The 27,853-nt window shown below is 43.1% G+C and overlaps 1 protein-coding gene across 2 annotated transcripts in view; it reads left to right on the top strand.

The window, feature by feature from the left end:
- Positions 1 to 27,853, top strand: part of LOC132399687 (engulfment and cell motility protein 2) — a 198,348-nt gene that overhangs the window by 149,103 nt on the left and 21,392 nt on the right. For both annotated transcript variants that reach the window (XM_059980344.1, XM_059980343.1), the window contains exons 9-15: positions 361 to 439; positions 3,778 to 3,828; positions 5,129 to 5,251; positions 9,576 to 9,704; positions 11,405 to 11,509; positions 13,217 to 13,325; positions 17,211 to 17,347. In XM_059980344.1, coding sequence (XP_059836327.1) covers positions 361 to 439; positions 3,778 to 3,828; positions 5,129 to 5,251; positions 9,576 to 9,704; positions 11,405 to 11,509; positions 13,217 to 13,325; positions 17,211 to 17,347 — 733 coding nt within the window. The remainder of the gene's footprint in view (positions 1 to 360; positions 440 to 3,777; positions 3,829 to 5,128; positions 5,252 to 9,575; positions 9,705 to 11,404; positions 11,510 to 13,216; positions 13,326 to 17,210; positions 17,348 to 27,853) is intronic.

Here is a 27,853-nt window from a genome sequence, read left to right as displayed (position 1 = left end):
GCAGAGATGTGGGAGATCTTGGGGTGTTTCTGTGTTCTCTAGACTAATGTGCTTGTCATTGTTATCTTGCAGTTTGTGAGACCTTGATATCTGCACATTCTCTACTCTAACAATAACTGTATTTCAAAACCTTTATCATTGACTGTGACATGCTGTGAGGTGTACTGAAGTTATGAAAGACATTATCTATAAATGCTCCACACTTCAAAGAAGAGGTGGCTGAATGCTTAATGCCCATGGTCAGATCAGTGAGTTTGAATTGTTTTTGATGTTCCCTCTGCGGAGGAAGAAGTACAGCTTGAAGCCACACGTTTCACTCTGGAATAGCCAGTAATTCTGTGCCTGCCATTTTCTCTGCAGATCAAACCAGGAGATCCAGACGTATGCAATTGCACTGATCAATGCTTTGTTCCTGAAAGCACCAGAGGACCGAAGGCAGGTTGGTCACAGTTTGTTTCTCCGGTTGGTCTGTGTTTCTTGGGTCTGTGGGTGTCTAACTCTCCTGTCTGTAATCCCTTCACGGTCCTCCTTGCTTATTCTGTATTGTCAGCTACCTTTAAACATCCTGCTGTGTGCTTTGTTACTAACAGTGTCTCCCCTGCTGCTCACTACCAACTGAAACCACTCTCCATTCATTGGCGCTCTGTTTTCCAAAGTTTCCTCTGGACAACAGTAGCTGCTCACACATGTACAGCCCTTTGATCTCAAAGTGCTTTACATGAGCTTAACCATCCAAAATGGCTGTACCTCTTGCAGTGGGACAGGAGGCCAAACAGTTTTGCTCACTCATACAAGAACTGGTAGAGTTTGAGGGAATGGCGGAGGATGGGCGCATGAAGCCACTAGTGAAAGTGTAAAGGAAGTAGGGATGATTAAAGCCACAGTTCAGTGAATGCAGCCTATAAAGAAATTTATCCCTTTAGCTTCAAATCGGTGGACAATGGAAATGGTTTCCATACTGAGACCATCATTATCCTGAACACCTACCCCATCCTCTCATTCTCCAACTGTGGTTGCCCCAGTTACTCCATGTAGTGAAAGTTTTCTCATCTTAGCTTAGTCGATCCTTCTGTACTTGACATTCTTTCTTGATGTTGGTTGTGGAAAATAAATACAGATGAAAATAATACCGTGGGTTTACACTTTGCCATTGTGACTCTATGATAGTATTTTATTAAGCACAGGTCCTCTGGTGAACTGTGTTGTCCCAGTTTTAATAATTTTCCTCCCAACCCTGGACTCTCCTTTAAAAAAAAGGCCTGTGACCCTCTTCCACCTCTCTCATTCTCTCTCCTGTCTCTCGTACTAACTGTTCGTCTCTTCTTGTTGCTGCTGAAACTCACGCTGTGTGGATGCGGTCCGTTGACATAACAATGTTACCCTGCTGTCAACATCAGTCTGTCCTTCCCTCCTCAGAAGGGGAGGACTCTGATCTCGATCTACCTTTGTCAGTAAGTAGTGATTCCTGTGTGTCAATACCGCACCAGGTGGTAATGGGAAGCTTTGTGACTATCAGAATAAGGGAAAGTAACTAGTGTGGATAGTTGGTGGTCACTGTGGTCTCCTACCCCCACATCCTACTTTAAAGGTCCCCCTTTGGGGCCAGTTTGTTCTCATCCGACTAAAGGCTTCTTGTATCTCTTCCAATGGAGCTGGGTCAGTGAATCTCTGGTCTGGTACATTAACACACCACCAAGGTTGGCTCTTTACTTCAAATCCCCAACAGCATTTAGCCACTTTGAACCTTTTCAGCTGTTCCATGAGATGAGGGCTGATCTATGACTTTAATTGGATATAATTGCCTTTAACAATTCAATACTCAATTTTCTCAGCCTCCTATATTAACAACATCAGTGGCTCTTGCTGGGCACCAGGAGCTTCTGATGGGCCTTGCCCTACATCTTCTTAGGAAGATTATTGGCCTGTGGAAAGTGCCAACCTCCAGAAAGTCCTGATTGATTGCCTTTGTGCCCACCACAAGCATTGTGTCGCTCTCATCGGTAGCAATTCAGACTAATCCATCCTTCCCTCCCCCAGCCCACCCTTCATTTTAGAGGGGGCGATATCCTGAGCTGTTGTAAATTTGCTGAATTATGACCCAGAAACCTTTCCCATAGGAAGTGAAGGAGATTGGATGGGGAGTAGAGAAGGTATAGCAGGTGAAGAAACTGTTAGATTTGTAATAACCTTGCCTGCTGTGAAGTTGAAAGCATCAGCTCTTGGTGGTTTGAATGCAGTATATTTTTAAAAAAATTAGCGTCCTTCTTTTTATTTTTACTTGCTCCAAGACTTTATTCCATTCATAGAGCTCTTTTAGCCCTTATTGTCCATGCTGATCAGATGCCCACCCAGTCCTGAGCTCCTGCATTCAGCTCACATCTGTCTCACTCCTTAATGGTTTGGGAGTTGAAAAGTGTTCAAGACAAAAAAAACCCCATAAAACAGTTAACTGTAGGACTGTTGAGTCGAACATCTTCTGCAGGTTACTTGGGGCGTACAGTAAAGAGTTGAATGAGTCTTTGGCCAAATGTGAACAGGTCAGCTCGATATTACTGATTTGGAAAGCTGACCCAGTTCAATATTTTAGAGCAGGTAACCTCAGTGATAGAGAAGGCCAAATAAATAGAGATTGGTTCATAAAGTTTTAATATAAGATGCAAACTATTGAAATGTTAACTATTGTTAAGAGCTAGAGTCATACTAGTTACTAGTTAGCAGAATTTAACCAGCTGTGTCACCTGGGAAGCTGTACTTGAGTATTGGCATTTCACTACATTTGTGAATAACTTACTTCAATGAAAAAGTGCAGGGACTTTTGCTGATGTTTACAAAAGTGGCTCAGTGTGGCTGGGAGCTAAAAATTTGCAACAGAACACTGAGCGGTTAAGTGAAATGACAAATATATTATGACTTGCAAATTTAGCCAATTAAGCCAAAAATATTGAAACAGTTGCTAAATGGTTAAAAAGCTAGAAGGAATGGAGGAACAGAGATCTGAAGAACTATTTTAAGAAATTTTAGTTAAAACTAGTGAATGGGACTTTGATCTTCATCTGGAAGACACTGGGACTGGAGTGTAAAGACTTGAAATTGAGTTTCAGTTTTATAAAGCTTTTTTCATCTCATGTAATTACTCTGTTTAAATCTGGACTACCTCGGGAAGGGTACCTTGGATATGAAGACAGTGGTTAAATTGACAGGAGGAGATGCAGATGTGAGGTTTCTTCAGAAGAGACTGTGGATAATCTAATTAAGCTTTTTAAACCGACTAATTAAGTTGATAGATTAAATAGAAAAACAGCCCTTCTTTGGTAGAGGAGCACTTCCTTGCACATTTATGGGATTTATGCACCAGCAGAACTAGCATTTAGTTGCCATTACTAATTCCCCTGATGGACCACAGCAGTATAAGATGTACACTGCCTATCTGTTGAAGATGTTCTCAAAATCGTTTCAGTATGGGTTTAGAATCGGTATTAATGATGCTTTCACAAAGGAGGAAAGTTCCAAAAATAGAAGAAATGAACATAAAGATCCATTTAAATGGTAGAAAACGTTAGAAGGCCTGAATGGCACACCTGTTCTTTTATTTCTTACCCCACTTTGAATTTACATTTAACCCTGTGAAGCATTGTGGGATGGGCCATTGAAATATATCAGTAGTGTCCTGTAGGTGGAGCACATGTCTATGTTAAGACATGAGAAAGATTATAATGCCTATGTTGAGTTTTGGTATCCAAATCAAACCTGTGTCTGACTCCTGCTATGTTTCCACAGGAAATGTCTAACGTCCTGGCACAGAAGCAGCTACGATCCATAATATTAAATGTAAGTACGGTGACTTACAAGAAGTGAATTTATTTCTGAAACTTCTAACATAGGTAAAACCAATTTCATTTTCAAGACAGGAACCTCACCACATCAGTTTGGTGAAAATGTCTGCCATTACAGTAATTGTAACACATCCATGTTGGAGCAAGGACTGAAGTCTGAAGATCTGATTTTCATTCTAAACTTAAAAGAAATGCACTGTGAAAGTGACCAGAAGGGTTGTTCATTGAATTAACTCACTGATGTTCTCAGAAGAGTGAACCACACCATCTTTAACCCATTTGGCCCTCTTTCGCTCCAATCCCACAACAAATGCTTGGTTAATTTTCCTCTGAGATGGTCCTCTGGCATCAAACCTCTGCAACTAGGGGGGCTGAGCAACAGATATCACCTTCAGAGGCACCACCGGTATTGGAGAAACCATGAAAGCAGTCTGGTCAATGCAATAGTAAATAAGTAGTTCTGTTCAAAATATAACAGTCCTGCACTCAGTGGTCACTTAAGGTACACCTGTATGCCTGCTTGTTAATGCAAATATCTAATCATCCGACTGAAGCTCAATGCATAGAAGCATGCAGACGTGGTCAAGAGGTTTGGTTGTTGCTCAGACCAAACATTTCTTCCCTATTCTGATATGATCTACGTGACTTTGACCATGGGATGATTGTTGGTACCAGACGGGGTGGTTTGAGTATCTTGGAAACTGTCGACATCCTGGGATTTTCAAGCACAACAGTCTCTGGATTCTAGATCACGGGATGATTTTTGTTTTTCGCACAATTCTAGAGGTCCAGAGGTAGTTATGTGGGCAAAAGTGCCTCGTTAATGAGAGAGGTCGGAGGAGGGTGGATAGACTGGTTCAAGCTGTCAGGAAGCCGACAGTAACTCATCTAACCACACATTAGAACAGTGATGAGCAGAATGCATCTCTGAATGAGCAACACATCTTGATGCGGATGGGCTACAGCTACAGAAGACCACAAATGTACAGAAATATGTTTTGTGGTCACTTTAATAACCACCTCCTGACCTAAGAAAGTGGCTGCTGAGTGTATGTTTTAAACACTAATTGGACTTGCTTGAGTTGGCAACTATTTGCAACAGATCTAAGAGCCATTGGTCAGGTTTTGTTTCAGTTCTGGCTAGGGCAGCCCCTCAGTGTGTTATTTGTTCCATATTGTTGGAAGCTGCTTCTATGTTGGAACCCAGGGAAGTTCCTGCAAGAAGTCTGCTGCATGTGCAATCTTTTGTAAGAGGGATCAATGCTGTAAAGGACCTCCATGTCTCCTTTCTGCAGCACATCATTCGAGGAAATCGGCCAATAAAAACAGAAATGGCACACCAGCTTTACGTGCTTCAAGTTTTGACGTTTAATCTGCTGGAGGAGCGGATGATGACCAAAATGGACCCTCAGGATCAGGTCAGTGATGGAGTCTTCCTGTGTGTTTCTGTCTCTCACTCTGTTTCTTATGTACTCTGTATGTGTCACAGCCCGTTGTTCTCTGTCTCTGTGTGCAAGATAGCCTGTTGCATTGTGTATATGTGTGGAGACAAATTTGTGCTTGCTCGGGAGGGAGAAGGGCAGAGTTTGCATTTGGGTTGATGATCCTGTGTGTTGGGGAAGGGATGAGGGTGGTTATTGACATGAGGCCTCAGCTCTTTTTATCTTTCCATGGTACATCATCTGTTTTTATCAGAATCAGGTTGAATATCATCTGCATATGGCGTGAAATCTGTTGGCTTTTCAGTAGCACTACAATGCAATACATAATAGAAAAGGAATATGAATACAGTAAATTAAAAATAGTGACGTGGTGTTCGTGGGTTCAATGTCCATTCAGGAAACAGATTGCAGCGGGCAAGAAGTTGTTCCTGAATTGCTGCATGTGTGCCTTCAGGCTTCTGTAGCACCTTCCTGAAGGCAGCAATGGGAACAAGGCACGACCTGGGGGGTGGGTGTTCGTAATGAAGGTAGCCGCGTTTTTGAGACATCACTCCTTGAAGATGTCCTGCATGCTACGGAACAGTGCAGATTTCCAGTAATTTTTTCACCAGCTTCACTTGCTTTATACCTGCCCTAGACAGATTAGCTGCCATTAAGAAACCTTCAGCACCCTCTCTGTTTGACACCGATCTATATCTTCCATTTTCTCTGTTTCTGCCAATGAGATGCCTACCACTTTTAAGCAATTTAGAATGTGATTTTCTACACATTCCACTTCTAGTCCCCGACCTGAGATTTTAATGCTTTCTCTCTCCGCTGGCCTATGAAGTGCTTTTGTTTGTTTTTTTCAATATTGAGGTATGTTAGTGGTGGGGAAGGAGCTAGGTTAGTGTTTTGTGGTGATTACCTTTTATGCTTGAGTTGCACCAAACCAGGAGCATGTTTATCCCTCCACAAATGCTCTCCACTTCCAGTCTTCTCTGCTTTTATTCCAGATCTACAGCAGTTTGTTGCTTTTCTTTTCTTTCTTTGGAACTGCAGATTCCTCATTTCCAGTAACATCCTTGTCCATCTCCTCTGCACACCTTTCTGGTATAATCACATCTTTCCCCTAACACTGTGACGGGAGCTCTGCGCAGAGCTCAAGCTGTGATTTAACACTGCTGCATCCTCTAGCATAACCTCTCTTCCTGCAATCTCTGTTTCTGCTTATGATGGAATAGAAATAGTTGGAGTTGCAGGCTGACAGGTTTCTAGGACCTCGGGGGACTTCATCCTAGCTCTTAAAAGAGGTGGTAAGTGAGATAGTTGATTCCCAACAAATGGGAATATTCCACTAGATTGGACAATAATAAATATAACATTTTTATTCACACCCACCAGCAAGTTGCTGAAGGAGTTAACGATCCATGGTCAGAACCTACAGCAAACCATCACAGTCACATCAGAGTCGGTAGAAAGAAGCAGTCACTGGCTTTGGATCAAATGAAAAGACCTCTCCTGAGCTCCAAGATAGCATTAAGAGAATGGGAAGTCACAACAGGGGGTGACTCTTAAGACCAGAAGTCAACGTCGAGCCTTCTAGTGGGCTAATCGATGAAACTCCAAGGAAGGAGGGTGCCCACTTAAAAGCTCCTGCATGTCAATCCCGTGCCACTCCCAGCATCAAGGCTGTCTTGAACAAGTGCTCGTGGCCCACTGGCACAAGGGATATTAACATCTTATCCCATGTTTTTTTGATTTAAAAAAAAAGGGAGCCAAAGAGCAAGAAGCTCCAAGCCAAATAACATAACAGGTTCCTTGGGAAAATATTAGAAGCTATAATTAAGCAAATGACTCCAGGCACTTAAAATTTGAGGCGTTCAGGCAAAGTCAACACTTAGATCTGTGCAGTGTTCCTCTTTTTATAGGTAGGAAAGTAATTTGCGAAGAGGGCATAAGGGGGCTGTAGAATGGATACAGATATGTTGGATACAAACCTGACTGAATAAATAATATGTGTAGGAAAAGTGAAATTAACCATTTTGGCAGGAAACTCAAGTGTGTAAACTAAATGGTGAGAGGGATACAGAAGGGATTCTGGAAAGGTCTTCGCAGATAGGTGGGAATGTAGAATTGAGTTATAGTCAGATCAGTCATGACCTTATTAAATGAAGAGAGCATTCAAGGTGCCAAGGGGCCTGTTCTTGCTCCAACTTTGAATGTTCATATAAATGCCATTTTAACTGCTTTCTAATACTGCTACTTTTTTAAGGATGTATGCCTGTCTACTCAAGTTCCTCTGTTCCTTCACAGATCCCGATTATTGTAGATTCTCTTGTGTTATGCCATGCATTTGGATTTCATTTGCCTTTTGTCTGCTGGACATATCAGATCATCGATGTATTCCTGCATTCTAAGGCTTTCCTTTGCACTATCTATCACATTGCCATTATGTATCACATAAAAACTTCTTTATCAATCCTCATGAAGACTAGCTCGTTACCATATACATCAGGCCAGACTGAGCCTAGCAGAAGTTCTTTGGTTAAAAAGCCTTGTCATAAAAGCACTTGGCAGGCATTCCCTTTACTTTCTGCCAGTGAGGCAATTTTGAATCCAACATGCAATTTCACCCCTTGTATCCCAAGAGCCCTTTGTCCAGCTTGGCATGTGGGCTCTAGTGAAAAGCCTTGCTGAATTTTTTTTATATAGATTGTGCTAAATGTGCTAACCTCACTGACCCTGCCTCGACCTTTTCAAAACATCTCCAAGTTAGTCAAACAAGATCTTCCTCTGAATCTGCCTTCAATTAATCTACTCTCCTATTAATTTGTCTTTTCTAATTTGTAATTTCAAAGCTGCCCATCAGAACTGAATTCAACAATTTGCCTAAATCCAGTATATGTGGAACTTTTTCCCTCTATGGATATCACCTTACCAGGCACATCACTCTCCTTAACGTCCACGATCCACAAAGGGATCCTACCACTAAACACAGCTTTCTTTCCCACCCCCCCCCCCCCTCATTCTCTGCTTTCTGCAAGGATCATTCTCTCTGTGACTCCCTTGTCCCTTGTCTCTCCCCACTGTTCTCCCTCCTGACATTTACCCCTGCAAGCATAACAAGTGCTACAACTTCCCTGTACACTGTCTCCCTTGGGGCCCCCAAAAATCCTTCCAGGTGAGGTGACACTTCACCTGTGGGTCTGTCAGGGTCACCTGTTGATTCCAGTGCTCCCGGTGTGGTCTCCGTTACATTGGTGAGACTGGACATAAACTGAGGGGCCACTTAATCTATCACCTTTACTCCATGTGCCACAAAAGGCAGGATTGCCCAGTCATTTCAATTTGACCTCCCATTCCCATCCCAACATGTCTGCCCATGGCCTCCACTACTGCCATGATGAGGCCTCACTTGGGTTGGAGAGCATCTCCTCATATTCCATCCGGGTACTGCCAACTTGTTAGCGTGAATATTGATTTCTCTAACTTCTGGTATTTTCTCCCCCTCCCCATTCTGTTTTTTTTTCTAATCCCCTTTCTGGTTCTCCTCTCACTCCTTCTTCTCTTCTCACCTGCCCATCATCTCCCTTTCCTTTCTCCCACAGTCCATTCTCCTCTCCTAGACTCTTCCCCCTTCCACCTCTCATCTCTTCCACCTATCACCTCCTAGCATCTTACTTCATCCCACCAACCCCGCCTTCTCTTCCTCCCCACCAGGTTTTACCTATCACCTGTCAGCTTGTACTCTTTCCCCTCTTCCCCACCCAACTTCTTATTCTAGCTTCTGCCCCCTTCCTTTCCAGCCCCTATGAAGGGTCTCAAGCCGAAACATTAACTGCTGACTCGCCTCCATAGGTGTTCCCTAACCTGCTGAATTCCTCCAGCATTTTGTGCATGTTGCTCCCTCCATAGATGGTGTTTGACCTACTGAGGTCCACCAGGTTTTTGTGTCTTGCTCTAATAATTTTTCCACCAATTTGCTCTGGCCTGTATTACTGGTTTACCCGTTTTTAGACAGTGGTACAACATTGTGAACGTCCGTTCAGCTCACACAACTGTAGCAAGGGATCATTAGCAATTGAGGCACATTCTGATATCTGTAATCGAACTATTGTCTTATCCACATACAGATTCTGTTCCATGTGTAACCTTGTCTCTGTCACCATTAACAACCTGCTCTGAGATTTATTGTGTCCAATACACTATGGATTTGTTGTCCGGAGCTGACCGTGTCAGAGACCACCTGTGTTGTGAATGTTTTCTCTCCTAGGTTGGGGTAGACCCACTGTAACGTCCTTGATGTTTTGTTTTACAGTCACAAAGGGATATTATATTTGAACTTCGAAAAATTGCTTTTGATGCTGAATATGACCCCAACAGCAGCAGCAGCCTTGAGAAGCGCAAAGCCATGTACACGAGGGATTACAAAATGCTGGGATTCGTGGTATGAGCAACCATTGTATTACTTGAGGCACAGTGGTGTGTGTTCCTCATACTCAGTGACTCCATTCGGGCAATTTAAGACTTGTAGATGAGGAGGTAATACTATTCACTGTTTCTGAAACAGAGTATTTTGGTAAGTTACTGGCAAGCTGACAAATGGAATACTTTACCACTGCATACCTGCAGACTGAAAATTGAGTAGAGACACACAGAGACGGGGAGAGACGGAGACCATTTCAAATGCCACATGCACATAGACAGCCAGCGAAGTGCCTCTCATGTGCGCGCACGGTTGTGCAGAACTGTGAGGGAATTTGTCGCACTGAGTCCTCGTGATCTCCATTTACAAACGTGAATCAAAATTGCAGAGGCTGTCAGTGAGAACGTTCATGGAAAATAATACAGTCCGAATCCATGCTAGGATAATTGAGTCCATTTGCTGTCAGCTATTGTAAATCAGCGCCTTCCCTCTCTGTCTTAGCCCAGGAGCACAGCTGACGGTCTTCCTGTTTTGCGGGCCCTCGCTGTTCCCTCTCAACTTGCTGTTTATTTGAAACTGTTAATTTTATGCTAGAAGATGCTACTTTATCACTGTGTAAGTGAGCTGCACATTTCAGGAAACAAGCTGCATTGGTTGGAGCTGGTTCAAACAATTCTCCCACCCCTACCCCATGCCAGTTCTCCTTTTGTCTTGAAATTATGTATCCCTAGTTGGTCTAGGATCCGCGGAAAGGTCTTTGCTCTTGGAGTTCTACTGCAGGAGATCACATTTGAGGCTGATCCATGCATAAATTCACTTTCTAACACTTGCAGCAGACCAGGGGCTTCCCAACCCTTTTTAAGCCATGGACCCCTACCACTCACCCAGGGGTCTGTGGCCCACAGGTTGTGAACGTCTGACTAGACCATTAGGAGCAGAAATTCCACCTTCATCCAATTATCAATACAGAAGATTTGCATATTTTTAGCCCTGTGCTATTTGTTCTCAAAACAAAAAAAAACTCGCTCGTGTTTTCCAAACTAATTTGCATAGCTCTCTATTCCTAACAACTAACAGGAAAAGACTCGCGTTTTAATCAGCCTAGTCCTTACTATTGTGGTGATTCGTCCCCATCCCATTCTTGCCGAAGACCTGGTCAACTAGATTGGATTTCCAGACCAGTCATGGGGAACCACTTAAGCAGACAAAACTAGTAGAGACCATTCTGGCTGTAATTACTGCAATGCGGCACTCTCCTTGTGAGCCAGGTAAGCTCCATCCCAGCCAGACCAGCTGTTCCTTGATGGAATTCCACAGCTCATCATTCAAGAGTGACAGACTGTTTATTTGGAGTGATAAACATCTCCTACCTTTTCCGAGAAGATCTGCAGATGCTGGAAATCCAAAGCCCCCCCCCCCCACGCGCACAGGAACTCAGCAGGCCAGGCAGCATCTAAGGAAAAGAGTAAGCAGTCGACATTCTGAGCCAACACCCTTCATCAGGACCTGACGAACGGTCTCGGCCTGTAATGTTGACTGTTTACTCTTTTCCTTAGATGCTACCTGGCCTGCTGAGTTCCTCTAGCACTGTGTGTATTGTGAGTGGTTCTCCTAATATTTGTCTTCCGGTATTGCATAACTGGTCTGAGTTAACGTTGTAAATTCTCACAAAGAATTCAAGATTTATACATTAAAAAGGCTCCTTCACCTTGTATCCTCAGAATCATGTCAATCCGGCCCTGGACTTCACCCAGACTCCTCCTGGAATGTTGGCACTGGACAACATGTTGTATCTGGCCAAGGTCCATCAGGACATGTACATCAGGGTAAGACCCAATGCACTCCCTCCTTTCCCCAACTTTATGCCTGAAAGTTTGATTATAGGGGATAGGAACCTGCTGACAACTTGAGAAGCAGCTGGTCTGCTCAGCTGCTATGTGACTGCATACCCCCACTCCCTTCCCCTCCACTCTGCGCATTTTCAAGCTTCATCGGATGGTTGGGTCTCCTATTCTTCAGCCCAGATGGCTTGAGGCAAACTGCAACAACGCGCACCATGAGGATGAGGAGATGGTACCTCTTGCTCCTCTGGGCTGGGCAGAATTTTCAATCAATTTCAAGTTCAAGTTTAATTGTCATTCAACCATACATGAATACCCGTGTATACAGCAAAAAAAACAGTTCCTCCAGGGCCAAGTACAAAACACAGTAACAACAGTCATGCACAGCACAAAGTACATAGAGCACATGAGACATACAGTCACTCTATGTGCGTATGCGTGTATGTATATGGACTTGCAGTATTTTACATTACCAATGGCCAACAGGGTCTTACGATCACAAAAAAAATATCCAGGGCAATCGCTCACTGTTGACCGCTGTTGACTCCAAAGCATTCCTGTAGCAGCCAGCAATAGGGTCCGCACCAAGTTCACCAATGAGCTTGTGTCAGACCAGGTTGATGCCCCATTGCTGTAATCTCCAGGTCACTGGTCAAGAGTTGAGTTCTCTCTCCAGTGATTTGATGATAAATCTAGGATAATGGATTGAAAAAATTCAGAGAGCGCAGTGCTGTTGGAGGTGAGATGTTACCAAGGATGCCTTGTAAAAGATCCCGTGTCACTAATCAAAATAGTGGCAGAAGGGACTGGTAACATCCTGGCTACCGTTTACTCCTTTTCCAACTATTGGCATTGAAAATACATATTCAGTCTTCCATTTCACAAGTTTCTCACATAGTGCAGTGCATAAATCAACGGATATATTTGCTGGCATCATTGAATGTGTGAAGTACAAATATTTCCATTTTTTCTTATTATCAAAAGATTACTTCTAATGTTCTTTTAAAATTTTCTGTAAAATCACAATTTTATTTAAAATTGAGCTAATAAAAACTAGTCAAATATAACGCTGCACACTGATTTGTTGCACAGTGTGTAACTGAGGATTCTAAAATATGATATATAAAAGTTCTAGTTCATCTTCTACCAATCAATTTCACTAATCTTACAAATAGCGTCAATTGGACAATCTATTAATGACATTAAACCAAACAAAATTCTTTCGGAGCTCTGCAGGGTAGATACACGGATGATGTTTCTCCTGGCTGAGATGTCTAGAACCAGAGAGATGTCAGCCACACAGAACTGAATCTGAAATAAATCTCTCGACTCTTGGTGAATGTTTGTAATATTCTTCCCCAGAGGGCAGTGGAGGTTCAATTGCTGAGTGTTTTGAAATATGAGCCCAGTAGGTTTTTCAATATGAAGGGAACTGTGTGAGATAAGGGACGTGGACTTAGGGTTGGAGATCAGCTGTGAGTTATTGTGAGGAATCGATGGGCCTACTCTTATTGCTGATGTACTTATATCAGACTTGGTCATGTCAATGATAACCGTCAATCCTGGAGATCTTTGGGATGAGCAGGGTCAACTTCAACTTGAAATTGATTCAGCATTTGTTCGGAGGACTTGACCCATAGCGTATGCTACATTTTTCATGCTCCACTCACTGTATGAAACGTCTGCTTGCAGATCGTCCTGGAAAACAGCAGTCGGGAGGACAAACACGAATGTCCTTTCGGACGCAGCAGCATCGAGCTGACCAAGATTATGTGTGAAATCCTGCAGGTTGGAGAGCTGCGTAAGTCTTACTCAGAGTCAATAGACTTTAAAATGGTAGACCATAGTGCAGTCAGTCTCAGCAAGAGGCCTGTACGTATGCAGTGTCTTTAACACCGAAAGAAAATCTGAACTGAGTGTTTTGCATGGTCACAATCCTGGGACGTTCTTCTTAAAAGCAACATTAGATTACCAGTTTCGTAAAGGCTTACTCCCTCCCTGCCTTGTCTTATCACTGTAATCGCTTAAAAAAGGCTATTCAGGCTTTCAAGTTGCTGCTTCCTGAGGCAGCTGTCTTATCAGTCCCTTTCCCCCCCTCCATATTTGCCTCTACCTCTGTAACTTGTTCTCTCTCCTGTGCATCAATTCTGATTCATTTTGCTACTCCCGCACAAAAGAGAAATTTTTCCAATAGTTAATTAACCTACCAGCTTTGGGATGTGCAAGGAAATCGGAGCACTCGGAGAAAACCCATACAGACGCAGTGGAAATCTGCAGTCTCCACTCTGTAGTGCCAGAGGTTTGCATCAAACCCAAGTTATTGGAGCTATGAGGTGGTGACTGTGCTGCCCAGAGCCTTTGGGAAATAGTCCATGAGCCACATACTGCACACACGGGTAAAGTTGAAAAGCTTTGGTTTCACAGGAGAAAGAGGCAGAGACAATCGAGACAGAAATTTCAGTGACTTGAAGGGCATGTTACTAAAAGCAGAGAATGGAGAATGTTTTCAATGGTTTAGGAATAAAGCTATGAACGAGCTTAAAGATGAGAATAATGAATCTGGGATGCTCAAGTGTAAGAGAATAATTAACCAGCCCTTAGAGAGGACTTGTGTGTGCTTCTTTTAATCTATCTGTTAATCAGAGTTGTTTTTTAAATTACTGGCTATTTCAAACTTTTAAAATAAAAATATTTAAAAATAAAAACTTTCAGCAGATGAAGCAATGTCTAAAAAGAGGGAAAAAGGTTGTGTTTAAAACAAGTTAAAATATACTTGATAAAAAAATTAACATAAAAACTATTATTTCAGCAAAAAAATACTGAATAGTTACCTTTCTCCTTTGCAGCACTTCCTCTCCATTCAGATGAATATTCCTATAACTGGTCTGTTGGGAATGGCTCTAGTGGGCAGATTCCCCAGAGGAACTGGTGTATATTCAAGTTCCACTAGGCAGAGTTGTGGAATCCCGAACTTGATGGGACACATGATAAGATGTAGTTATAGTTCCACATGAAACGCCTGCCATTTCCTCATCAGACTCCACAAGCCAGAGGTCAGCAGACGATGTGAGCTTGCAGTGCCGAGAGCATGGCAGGCCTCCTCCTTGTTAGGGTACCACTGCTTGCACACAAATTGCCTTGGTGCATTGCAATAACACTCAAAAAAATTCCACATCCTCGGAAGGCAGCTGGTTTATGTATGAAATATGAACAAATATGAGAAATAAAATGTATAGAAACAAACTTAGTAAGCATACACCCTGTCGCTCCACACTCTTCCAAACCGCAGCTCACTATCTGCATCTCATCCATCATTAACTGATGCATTATTCTTAACTCCGGTACTCATTTCTCACACACCTCTACAACGTGCACTCAGTAAATGGATTGAAGCACAAACAGTAAAGAGTAGGGAGGATACAGTCCTAATTTAGGTAAATGGGAATAATGTAGATGGGCAAATGAAGCCAGTATGAACATAGTGGGCTGAAGGGCCTGTTTCTGTACTATATAGTTCCCTGACTATATGATTCTCATACCTGGACCACCCAGGTAAGCCATGGAAGCCCCAGCAGGATGGGAGTACAGCACAAGTCACAACCTCGTTTATGAGGGCTCTGCTTTTGCTGCTAGAGAAGAGGTGAATAATTGGCTATATAAGAAAAGGAGGAGGCAACATAGATGGCTAGTCTTGGGTCAGGCTGTCCTGAACCAGTCATCTAACTCTGTTCCACCAAATTCACTTCCAGTCCCTCATTTACTAATCTGTATAACAGTCCCTCCCTGATGTATCAAAATATGTTTAATTACAGTACCAAAATTAATGGCAACATGAGGTAACATCGAAAACATTTTACAAATAAAAGAAGTCCTAATATTATATAAGTATTAACCAATTCCTCATATGCATTCTCTTCAAACTCATTGTGCATGCCTTTTGCCCGTCCTAGTTATCCTTCCCAGTAGCTGTCCCAAAGCTGCTGAGGAGTTATTGAACGCCCTCGAGATCAGACTCGAGCAGCTCTGGTCTTACTTTGTCTGGCATATAACTGGTGCTACTCTGCATAAGTGATTTTGGCTAATACAAGCAGCAAGGACACTGAGAGGGAGGCCGTGATAGTATCTAAAATGCTTTCATCCTGAGAAGGAGCTGCAGTTTCCACAGAGCCACTGCCATTCTCTGGGGCTCTGCATAGTAGTTATTGTAGTCTGTAGACAGATAGCTGGAGTGCTGTGACCATCTCCGAGCCCCTTGAGCACTGTTGTCCAATGTCAGGCAAGCTGTGTTTGCTGTAGGAGTTTGAACTTTCACTGCTTCAGCAATGGAAGGTAAGATACGATCTATCAGGTGCTGTCTGACGGTTGGATCAACATGTGTTAATGGAAGTGGTTGACCACTGTTTCCAAGCTAGAAACTGGGGTCTGTTAAGCTCTGCCCGAAGTCTTGCAAAGACTGGTACTTGAGCTCGCTCGATTCTCTTTGACATTGTGTATTGAATCTCCTGACCAGCTGTGCATTGACATCTTCCTCCGGGTCTGCCACAACGAAATTTGCACTTGTGCTTGTCCCTCCAGAGAGCTGTTATTGAAACTATTTTGTCCCCTTTCTGGCTCAGGGTAGTTGTGCCTCATTATTCACTTCTTACAGACCCCAACTCTCATCTGAATTAATGTCACCATCTGGTTTCATGCTGAGGCTGTTCAGGCAAGTGACTGTGAGTCATCCCCTCCTCGTGCTCTTCTAATGTCTGAGGGGATGAGAGCTGTTGGGTGCCCCAAATGAAGGAAGCCACCAGGTTAGTTATGAAGAGGGGGAGTGGGGAGAGTAGGGAGCTGCATGCTTACTCAGCTAAAACCCCAAGATTTAAAAATGAAGGGATAGGGAGTCGTGAAGAGGACTTCTGCTCTACCTTGACCAGCAGGTCAGTGTATTTCCAGAGAGGTGCTTTGTTTCTGGTTGAAAAGCTTGTACTGAAGTTTGGTGAAAGGCTTGCAGCAAATGTTACTGTTTGAGGAAAGTGAAAGGCCACATGGGGCAACATTTGGTTTGTGCCTTCATTCGTGGAGACGGTGACCGGGTGAGCATTAAAAATGGCAAATTGAGTAGCTCGTGCCAGATAATGGAGCTTGGCCTGGACCACGTCATTGAGGTTCGTGTCATTCCTGTGATGCTGGATCCAGGTTCTTGCATTTGACTCCTGGCTTTAACTATCATGGCTGTACTTCCCAAGGCTTTATGCCAACTCCACAACCATTGGGGGCAAGTAGATCAGTTTTCCTCTCCACCACCATTCAGGCTTCCAGTTTGGTGCTGGAAGACTGTGGCCATGGATTGTACTCATCTCCGTGTTAGCTTCCACCACTTTCTGTAGCCACCTTTGCATACTTGAGCCTAGAACAATGCAGGATAGCTTGATCTGGTGCAATCACTTGCACCATCGTGTTCCCTCTTGGAGGCACAATAACAAGAAACAACGTTCAGCACTGGCAAGACCCGAAGCTCATTGTGAGCAGACAGCATAAATCAGGCCAAATAACTTGAATTCTCACACCCGTTCTTATGCTTATCAAATTTAACTTGTAGACCTTTTGTTATTTGAGAGGAGCTAGTTGAGTGAAGCCAGTGCACAGACAACATGTTTTAAAAGTATTTTGGTGTCTGATTGTTGCTGTTTTGTGGATGTAGCTAACGAAGGTTGCAATGAGTACCACCCTATGTTTTTCACCCACGACCGAGCATTCGAGGAGTTCTTCTGCATCTGCATCCAGCTGCTCAACAAAACGTGGAAGGAAATGAGAGCCACTTCAGAAGACTTTAACAAGGTAAGAAGGCTCTGCCTGGTAGCGGGTGAAACAGGAATCTTTGCGTTACAGCCTCTATGTTACACTAAACCATTGTGCAGTTGAACAAAGATCCGTATCTTTATATTTTCACACTGTAATTCCACTGCTCGTTATCAGCAATCCATTCTGCCTTGGAAAAGGGATGTGTTCTGTCCACCCACTGTGCAGCTGCTGGTGACACTGGAGAGTGGGATGTATATTACACAAGTATAATGACGGTAGCATGTCGTATTGAGCAACAGTATTCTGTGTTTACATAAAGCTTTTAAAACACCTCGAGTCTTTTAAGTGAGTGCAACTGGAAAAATGAGCTGAGCTATAGGGGACAAGTGGCTACAAGCTGAGCCATAATGGTAGATTTTAGAGAGTGTTTTGCAGGAAGAGAGGTGGAGAGGTTTTGGTGAAGGAATTCTAGAGTTTAAGGCGTAGGCAGCTCAGTATAGAGCCTGTTGATGGTGGGGTAATGTGGGTAAGGGGTTTGGGTCAGACCAAGGATTGAAGATGGAAAAGTTCACAGTCCTCCAGAGAATATTAGATAAAATCTCTTCTTTAGGAGGTAGTGGTTACCAGCTAAGGAAGCTGCTGAGTTGCAGGTCATAGCAATTGGTGAATTCCACCCCCCCCCCTCCCAATCAGCAGCATCTGGGTCTTCCTGTGTGCCTAGTGAATACAACATTCTGAATTGGTTGTTGAACAGACGACTGAGGTTGTGTGTTCAGGTTGTGCGTTCAAGTCCTGCGTGGGGAAGGTGCAACAGTATTACAAGCTGATATCTAATGCAAAACTGGGGGGTTGCTACATGGGTCATGGGTGGGGGAAGCATTAAAATGAGACCTCACTTCTTCGGTGGATGTAAAAGAAGTCATGCTGTGTTGTGGGGTGGAATTAAAAAAATTGTTTTCCTAGTGTCTAGGGCAATATTTGTCCCTTAACCAGATCAACAAAATAATTATTTTTGGTCATGACTTCATTGTTAATGGGAGCTTGCTATATGCAACTTTCAGTTGAGCAACCTGCAATATAATGGTAACTATTTTAAAAGTAATTAATTGTCTGCAAAGAGGTTTTGTACTACTTAGTCTGTGGAAAAATACCATATAAATATAGAACGGTATCTTGCCAGCGAGTTTGTATTATAACATTTATTAGGGCATTTGGAATTGCAGATTCCTTCTGCCTGTCCATTCCTATTGACTGGGAAGCAATGCTTGTGAAGGACAGGACTATAACATCCAGGGAGCTGCCGGTAATTCCACCAGGGTGATTGATGCTCTCTGGCCTCTTACCTTCAAGTTCCTTTGGCAACCCAAAATTACAGGGTAACAGATAATTGCAGGGGGCCTGAGGGAGCGTTTCAGCGGAGCAGTTCTGCTGTCAAAATAACTGTCAGCCCCAGCTGTGATGGCAAGGTTATTCGCTGCTGCTTTATAGTTTCACTCCCATCAAAATTGCTGAGGAACTTAACATTTTCAGCACCGAGCAGTAAGTTGTCTTCTGCCCTCCACTTCAGTTTCCTCTCCCTTCTGAGGCACGGCTATATTGCTGCTGATGTGTGCAAGGACCATTCTGAAGTATCTGGACGCAGAGGTACCCATATAACCACATAACAATTACAGCAGGGAAACAGGCCATCTCGGCCCTCCTAGTCTATGCCGAAAGCTTACTCTCACCTAGTCCCACTGACCCGCACTCAGCCCATAACCCTCCATTCCTTTCCTGTCCGTATACCTATCCAATTTTACTTTAAATGACAATACCGAACCTGCCTCTACCACTTCTACTGGAAGCTCATTCCACACAGCTACCACTCTCTGAGTAAAGAAATTCCCCCTCATGTTACCCCTAAACTTTTGCCCCCTAACTCTCAACTCATGTCCTCTTGTTTGAACCTCCCCTACTCTCAATGGAAAAAAGCCTATCCATGTCAACTCTATCTATCCCCCTCATAATTTTAAATACCTCTATCTAGTACCCCCTCAACCTTCCATGCTCCAAAGAATAAAGACCTAACTTGTTCAATCTTTCCCTGTAACTTAGGTGCTGAAACCCAGGTAACATTCTGGTAAATCTTCTCTGTACTCTCTCTATTTTGTTGACATCTTTCCTATAATTTGGTGACCAGAACTGTACACAATACTCCAAATTCGGCCTTACCAATGCCTTGTACAATTTTAACATTACATCCCAACTCCTATGCTCAATGCTCTGATTTATAAAGGCCAACATACCAAAAGCTTTCTTCACCACCCTATCCACATGAGATTCCACCTTCAGGGAACTATGCACTATTACTCCTAGATCACTCTGTTCTACTGCATTCTTCAATGCCCTACCATTTACCATGTATATCCTATTTGGATTATTCCTACTAAAATGTAGCACCTTACACTTATCAGCATTAAACTCCATCTGTCATCGTTCAACCCACTCTTCTAACTGGCTAAATCTCTCTGCAAACTTTGAAAACTTACTTCATTATCCACAACGCCACCTACCTTGGTATCATCTGCACACTTACTAATCCAATTTATCACCCCATCATCCAGATCATTAATGTATATGACAAACAACATTGGACCCAGTACAGATCCCTGAGGCACACCACTAGTCACTGGCCTCCAACCTGAAAAACAGTTATCCACCACTACCCTCTGGCATCTCCCGTCCAGCCACAGTTGAATCCATTTTACTACTTCAATATTAATACCCAACGATTGAACCTTCCTAACTAACCTTCCGTGCGGAACCTTGTCAAAGGCCTTACTGAAGTCCATATAGACAACATCCACTGCTTTACCCTGGTCAACTTTCCTCGTAAACTCTTCAAAAAATTCAACAAGATTTGTCAAATGGCCCACATGTGCAGTTACTGCCCCTACACACATACAGTCTGTTTGTGTGTCTTTGTCTATCTGTCCAATACATGCAGACAAAAATACAGAGCTGATACGGACTGAGAAAAACAGACTCTCTGAGCTTGGTGTGCGTGTGTGACCCAGACACACTGACAAGCACCAGAAGCTGAGTGCCTCTGTATCTGACAAACATTGAGATGGAGATGGGAAGACGTGTATCCCAGGAGGCAGGGATAGGCACAGATCTGGAGATGACAGGATTGACAATTTCATCTTACCTTTCCTTGAGCTCTTGCATTTGCTAGCTTTTGCATCTATATATCCTGTGTTCTGACTCTAGCTTCCCTCGGCACCTGGCCGGGCAAGGGTGCGAGGCAGCAAATGGCTATGGCTTTGGATCAGTGGGCAGGTGACAGACTGTTGTGGCACAGTTCAGTGCTCCCAGCCTTGCTGAGACTGGATGTGAATCTTCTCTTCCACATCCAGGAGGGTACGTTAGAGAATATGCCCATAACATCTTCAAGAATGGAGACAGCATTCTCTCACAATAAAGGTTGACAAGACCCTTACTGATTTCTCAAGCTTTTGTCACTTAGAAAGAAGTCCACAATTTTGATTGCAGCACGAGGGGAAAATTGCTTGAGGATCAAGATGTCAAAAGAGTTTCCATACCAGGCTATGATGCGAACAGTCCAAATGCTCCCGCTGCATCGTAGAAGTTTGTCAGAGTCTTTGATCATGGGCTCAATCTCCTTCAACTTGATGTGATTTGTCGTTTTTATTGCATCTATGTGCTGAGCCCAGGATAGATCCTGTAAGATGTTGACACCCAACAACTTGAAGCTGCTCACGCTTTCCACCGCAGGCCCTTGAATGAGGACTGTTGTGTGTTTGTTTGAACTCCCCTTTTGAACGCCCACAATCAGTTCCAAGGCTTTTCTTGTATTGAGTGCAAGGCTGTTGTTACGACACCACTCAACCAGCTGACCTACCTCTCTCCTGTACACCACCTCCTCAACCTCCAATATCAGTGATGTCATTAGTAAATTTATACATCAAGCTTTAGTGCTCAACTTAGCCATGCAGTTGTATGTATTCGAGAGATTTGAGCAAGAGGGCCACCTATGTCAATGGTCAGTGAGGAGGAGATAAGGTTCCAAACCGTCCTTGTGAGTAATTCAAGGATCCAGTTACAGAAAGAGGTACGAAGACCCAGGTATTGAAGCTTGACGAGATGCATCTATGTGTAAGTGAAATCCCGACACTGTTTTTGGCAAATTTCTTGTATCTGTCTTCTGATTCCTGTAACTTTCTGCCAAAGAAGAAAATGTCTTTACTTCCTCTATCTAACTCTTTAAATCTCCCCTTGACCACACTACTCAAAGGATAACAACCTATCTTCATTCACACTTCATGACCCTATTCACATCACCTTGCACACACTGAGGATTTGATCATTCCTCATCTTAATGTACAGAACTGTACACTGAAGGGATCTGTTTACAGAGTTTGTCACTGGCCTTACTGGTGCTTCTGCACACTCTCAATTCACCAGATGCGGGAATAATTTTAAGATCATTTATTCTCCATGTCCAGTAAGGTGGATGCATCCTGGGGAGAGAGGAGAGTGATTTTGTGATGCATTCCTGATCCCCTCTATTCTCTCTTACTTCCCGAGTATTGTCTCAAGTCAGTGAAGGAGCCCCCCACTGCCAAATTTTGGAGTGGAACATATGAAATTGGGCTGGTGTGTGCTTATCATTACCAGATTTCACCTCCTTGGACTCAGGTGATTTTGAAAAGTATAAGCTGGTTCTCAAGGCTTCCCACTCCCTGGACCTTTTAGACTCATCTGTTATAATAGTGGTAAAATTTGCCTCTGTAGTGATAGACCGACACCCTTTCTCCATCCATTCACAAGGTAGGTGTCATGTCAGAACATGTGAATCGTCTTGGTCTCCCTTTGTATTGGGGAATGCAGGGGTCTGACAATTGTTGGAGATGCATTATTCCCAATTCTGCCTCCCCCTGAGTTAAAATTGATGCTTCGGTAGTGCTCAAACCCAGTTCAACTGAAACTATCCCAAGACATCTGAGATGGATACTCTGTAGCTGTACAGTGCAGTTGGATGTTCTGAAGGATTAAAATTGCTGGTGTCTATTTTCAGTTCGCACCATTTAACAACACAAAATGCTGGAAGAGCTCAGCAGGTCAGACAGTATGTATGTGGAAGAGTAAATCTTCATGTTCCATGTGAAGACCCTTCATCAGGAGTCTCGCCCCGAAGTGTCGACTGTTCACTCTTTTCCGTAGATGCAGACTGGTCTGCTGAGTTCTTCCAGCATTTTGTTCGTGCGGCTTGGATTTCCAGAGTCTGCAGATTTTCTCTTGTTTGTGTTAACACCATTTAACATTGTAGATCTAGTTTCTGAACCACGTTATTAATTGCTTTGCTTTTAAATTTTATCACAATCAATTATTTATCATATACTTAAGACAAGTTAACCACTGCACAGAAAATACCATTCAGTCCTGACTGTTCAGTCCTCTCTATAGATGCTACCTGACCTGCTGAGTTCCTCCAGTAGTTTGTGTGTGTGTTCCTTTGGATTTCCAGCATCTGCAGAATCTTTGTGTTTGTCATTCAGTAATTTTAAGTTTAATTTATGATCCAGGCATCTGAAGAAAAAAAACATGTAACATTCTTGCATCATAATCCTATGGGAATTTAAATGTTAGAGGTTGGATATATAAAATGTGTTGCTGACTCTCTCTCTCTCTCTCTCTCTCACTTGCCTTGCAGTATTGCATAGGTGAAAGTACCCCTTAGGAGTGTAACTACAAATTCCACAATTGAGTCTGCAACTTGTGCAGCTAAACGGTTTAGACTCCATTACTCTCGGTTAGCAGGTAAAATCAGACATCCCTTCCATTCCATCTTCCAAGGCACAAGCAGAATAACTTGAAGGGGGATTGAAGGTTGCATTAGATAAGCCCTGAAAACAGATATGGAGATCACAGCGTGCTATTACTAAGTGACAGTTCATTGGACCCAGGTAATGTTGTAATTTGTACTTTCTGTCGGTGTAAAAGATTGTTGCATGCTTCTTGTACAATACGTTAGCAGGGGATTAATATCACAGGCCAGTAGTGCACTTTGGATCGATGGAGCAGTGGATTATTACTGCAAGGTGTTGTGGGCAAACTTTTAAGAAGTGAATTTATGAATAGCTGAGCGTGCAGTCGAACAAATTTCACGAAACCTCCAAAAACATGTACCGGCATTCAGAACAAGTAATCCAGCAACTAACTTGTAAGAGCTTCATGATCCCATTAAGTGGTACCATTGGGGAAACTTTCATTCTGTTTACATGGAGATTCCTGCGAAGTATGTTGGCTCAAATATTTGTTTGTGAATTACAGCGATGTCATCAATTTGGCATTGCACAAGGGCTTGACTGCTAATTGATGGTTCAGGTGTATTAACCATGTTGGTGTTTTACTTCATGTCAGAACTAAGGTTTCATTTTCTCCAGGTTAACTGCAATGTCGAAACCGACACTCCCACTGAGTTCAGTTCAGTGCACTATGTCTAACATTAAATGAGGCCTCATGTAATGCCATGATGAGGCCATTCTCAGGTTGGAGGAACAACATCTCGTATTCTATCTGAGTAGCCTCCAACCTGATGGCATCAACATCAATTTCTTGAACTTCCAGTGATTTCTTGCTGCTCCTCTTCACTCTTTTCAATTCCCAACTCTGACACCCCCGTATTCCTTCTCCTCACATGCCTATCACCTCCCTCTACTGCCCCTCCTCCTACCCTTTCTCCTCTCCTTTCAGATTCCTCCTTCGGCCCTTTACCTTTTCCTTTTATCGCTTCTCATTTCCTCCCACCCATCAACATTCCCCTCCACGTGGCTTCACCTATCACCTTCTAGCTTGTAAAAACCCCTCCCCTACCTCCTTGTTTTGACTTCTCCCTCTCCCTTGTTTACTGACAAAGAGTCTTGGCCTGAAACATTGACTCTTTCCATAGATGCAGCCTCACCTTCTGAGTTCCTCCAGCGCTTTATGTGAGTTGTTCTGGATTTCCAGCATCTGCAGAATCTGTTTGCATTCATGTTTTTTTTCTCTCACTCCAGTGGTATCTTTGCCCATTGTCAGATTCTAACGTATTCCATTCCACGACTTAGTGTTACATTTCCCGAGTGTCTGCTGAATGATAAAGGGCGCTATATTTCATCTGAAAATCTTGTAGGGAATTTAGTAATGTCTGCTGTAGAAGTTAACAAATTTCACGAAATATGTTGGTGATATTAAATCTGATTCTGATCCTGATGCCCAGTTAGGTCTGTGGTTTGGTGTAAAGGGAAGCTAGTTACTCCCCCCACAATGGAATAGTCATATAACAAATTTTGTTTTCTTGTCTTCTGGCACTTGGATAATATACTGGCATCTAATACCTGAGTAACTGCATCTTAACACCAGTCAGCTTTAGGGAACAAATTTGTTTGGGAACGAGCGTGCAAATAAAAGAAGAATGGGGAATTTATCATCCCTTCCCATCATATGAAGAGGTCCATTAAAAGGCTCCAGTAATTGTTGTTTCTGAACTGACTTTCATTTGGATTCTGCATCTTGTTTTTTTTAAAAAGAATTCATGTCCATAAAGACTTGGCACATTGCAAATGTTACTGAAGATCAGCGTAGCAGGTTTGGTGCAGGAAGTGTTAACGAGATGATGAGGCCAGAGATGGGGTGAGATTTCACAGCTCATTGAGCTCTTTGCCACACCCCACTATTTGGACTATATCATTCCTCCTTCGCGTGTGCTCTTCATCAGTGTCTGAGCAGCTCCTGATTGTCGCTGTTCTACAGATATGGACGGGCCTGCCAGTGAGTGTTTGATTTTCATGTTCGAGGACTTGATTTTCTTTTGCACATTGAAAGTTCTGCGCTTTTCTATGATTTTTAAATTGCATTCATTTTCATTGTTCGTGTGATTTTTCAGTTTATCTTACTTTATCTCTATTTAGCTTTAAATGTATGTTTTTTTGTATGATGAAATAAGCTTCTTTATATTCTGTACTTTCAGAGAAAATATATTTCCTTTCAATCTCTTTCTTTAGTTGTAATTATCCACAGACCTTGATTAATATTAACCCATGGTATGATGCTATTTATTTATTTAGATTAGGCCAGAGTTATTTAAATCTTTTTGTGTAGGAAAATCGTTGACATTGAGAGAATTACTGCTGATGACTTGGCCTGTGCTTGTACAAATTAATACAATTCCTTTTAACTACACTCCGCTGCCAAAATTTAGAATTGGCTGCTCCAATATCAGCAATGTTTCAACGTAGAAATATCTTAAGCGCCATTAGAACTGCAACCGTTTGCTGTACCAGTTCTTAATATAGTTGTGCTTGTGTAGTATCCAAGGTCCCTTTACAGCAACTAAATCACCCAAACTTTGTTATTGATGCTGAGATAAGATTCTTCCCAGAATTCAGGCTCAGGGAAGAACAAAAGAGGTGAATTCCTGAGGAATTTTGAATTATTGCCGTTGATGTCAAATATGAGCCCTGGAACAACTGAAATCAGTGGGCATTAAGGGCAAATCCCACTCCACATGCTAGAGATACACACAACCCAAAGGAAAATGAATGACGTCCAAACTCAAGACCATCTCAGCACCACAGAGAGCACTCTAACCATCACCATCTGGTACGGAGGAGGCCACTGGATCGGAAAAAGCTGCAGAAAGTTGTAAACTCAGCCAGCTCCATCGTGGCCACTAGCGTCCCCAGGACACCTTCAAAAAGCAATGACTCAAGAAGGCAGCACACATCACTAAGGAACCCATCACTTAGGACAAAGCCCTTTTCTCATTGCTACCATCAAGGAGGAGATACAGGAGCCCGAAGGGGCACACCCAGCATAACAGGAACAGCTTCTTCCCCTGCACCATCAGGTATCTGAATGGGCAATCAACCCATGAACACTACCTCACTTCTTGCTCACGTTTTTGCACTACTTACTTAATTTATATTGTTATTGTTATATATTATTTTGTATTTAATTTACTATAATTTCTAGTTTTATTATTTTGTATTGCAACTTACTGCCGCTGCAAAACAACATATTTCATGACATATGCCAATGATTTTGGCATCTGCACGTGTGTTTCCATGGCAACCCGTAGGACCGACTATATTCAGATGTTTCATCAATGACCTTTGTTACATCATAAGTTTAGAAGCGGTGATGTTCACCGACCAGTGCATTATATTTAGTGAAGTTCCATTTGCAACTTCAAAGATGGTGAATGAGTCCATCCCTGGGTGTTGCAATACCTCACAACAGGCTGGCTCGGGACTCAGTGTGAATTAACACTTCTGCCATACGAGTGTCTGGCATTGAGTCAGAAATGGGTATATTATTACTGACATGTGTCGTGAAATTTGTGGCTTTGCAGCAACGGTACAATGTAATATGCTGTCGTTTGCAATAAGAAATATACATAAATAACTAGTGCAAAAAGAGAGCAAGAGTAGTGAGATAGGTTCATTGCCCATTCAGATATCTGATGGCAGAGGGGCAGGAGCTGGTCCTAAAGTATTCAGTGTGTGTTTTCAGGCTCCTGTATCTCCGCCTTAGTGGTAGTACTTGGAGGAGGGCCTGCCCTGGGTGTTGCGAATCCTTCATGATGGGTGCTGCCTTTTAAAGGTGTCCTCGATGGCGGGGAGGCCGGTGTCCATGATGGAGCTGGCTGAGTTTACAGCTCCCTGCAGCTTTTTCCGATCCTGTGCAGTGGCCCCATCAAACCAGCCAAATAGAATGCTCTAAATAGTACACCTGTAGAAATTAGGGCCTTTTGGCGACATACCAAATCTCCTCCAACTCCTGATGAAATTCAGCTGCCTTCTTCGTAATTGGATCAATATGCTGGGCACAGGACGGATGTGCAGAGACGTTGACACCCAGGAACTTGAAACTGCTCAGCTTTCCCACTGCTTACCCTTCAGTGATGATCGGTGTGTCCCCTCGACTTCCCCCTCCCAGTCCACCTTCAGTTCCTTGGTCTTACTGACGCTGAGCGCAAGATTGTTGTTGCAACGCCACTCAACCAGCCGATCTATCTCACCCCTCTACACCTTGTCGCCATCTGAGATTCTGCCAGCAGCAGAGGTGTCATCAAGTTTATAGTTGGTGTTTACGCTGTGCTGAGTTACGGGTGTAGCGAGAATGCACGCATCCTTGAGGCACACAGTGTTGATTCCTCAAGAGGGAGATGTTATTTCCCACCCGCACGAGCTGTGGTCTCCTGATGTCGAAGTCGGGGATTGAGCTGCAGATGGTACAGGGGCTCATATTGATTGGTACAGAGGGTGTGTAATCAATAAACAGCAGTAGCTGGCATTGACATGACTAATGGGAGATTGAAGCCCTGCTCCCATATATTCAATGACACAACCATGTTACATTACCCACTGTCAACGATGGTTAGCTGGATTAACCGTGTAAAAACTATAACTGGAGAAGTATCCAGGGGCTGGGTGTTCCACAGCAAACGGCTCATCTTTCCACCATCTGCAAGGCACACACAGGAGCGTGGTGGAG

The sequence above is a fragment of the Hypanus sabinus genome, chromosome 9 (assembly GCF_030144855.1).
Source record: "Hypanus sabinus isolate sHypSab1 chromosome 9, sHypSab1.hap1, whole genome shotgun sequence".
In the NCBI taxonomy this organism is placed as follows: Eukaryota; Metazoa; Chordata; class Chondrichthyes; order Myliobatiformes; family Dasyatidae; genus Hypanus; species Hypanus sabinus.
The sequence above is the reverse complement of the archived record's forward strand: the minus strand, read 5'-3'. Positions and strand labels throughout refer to the sequence as shown.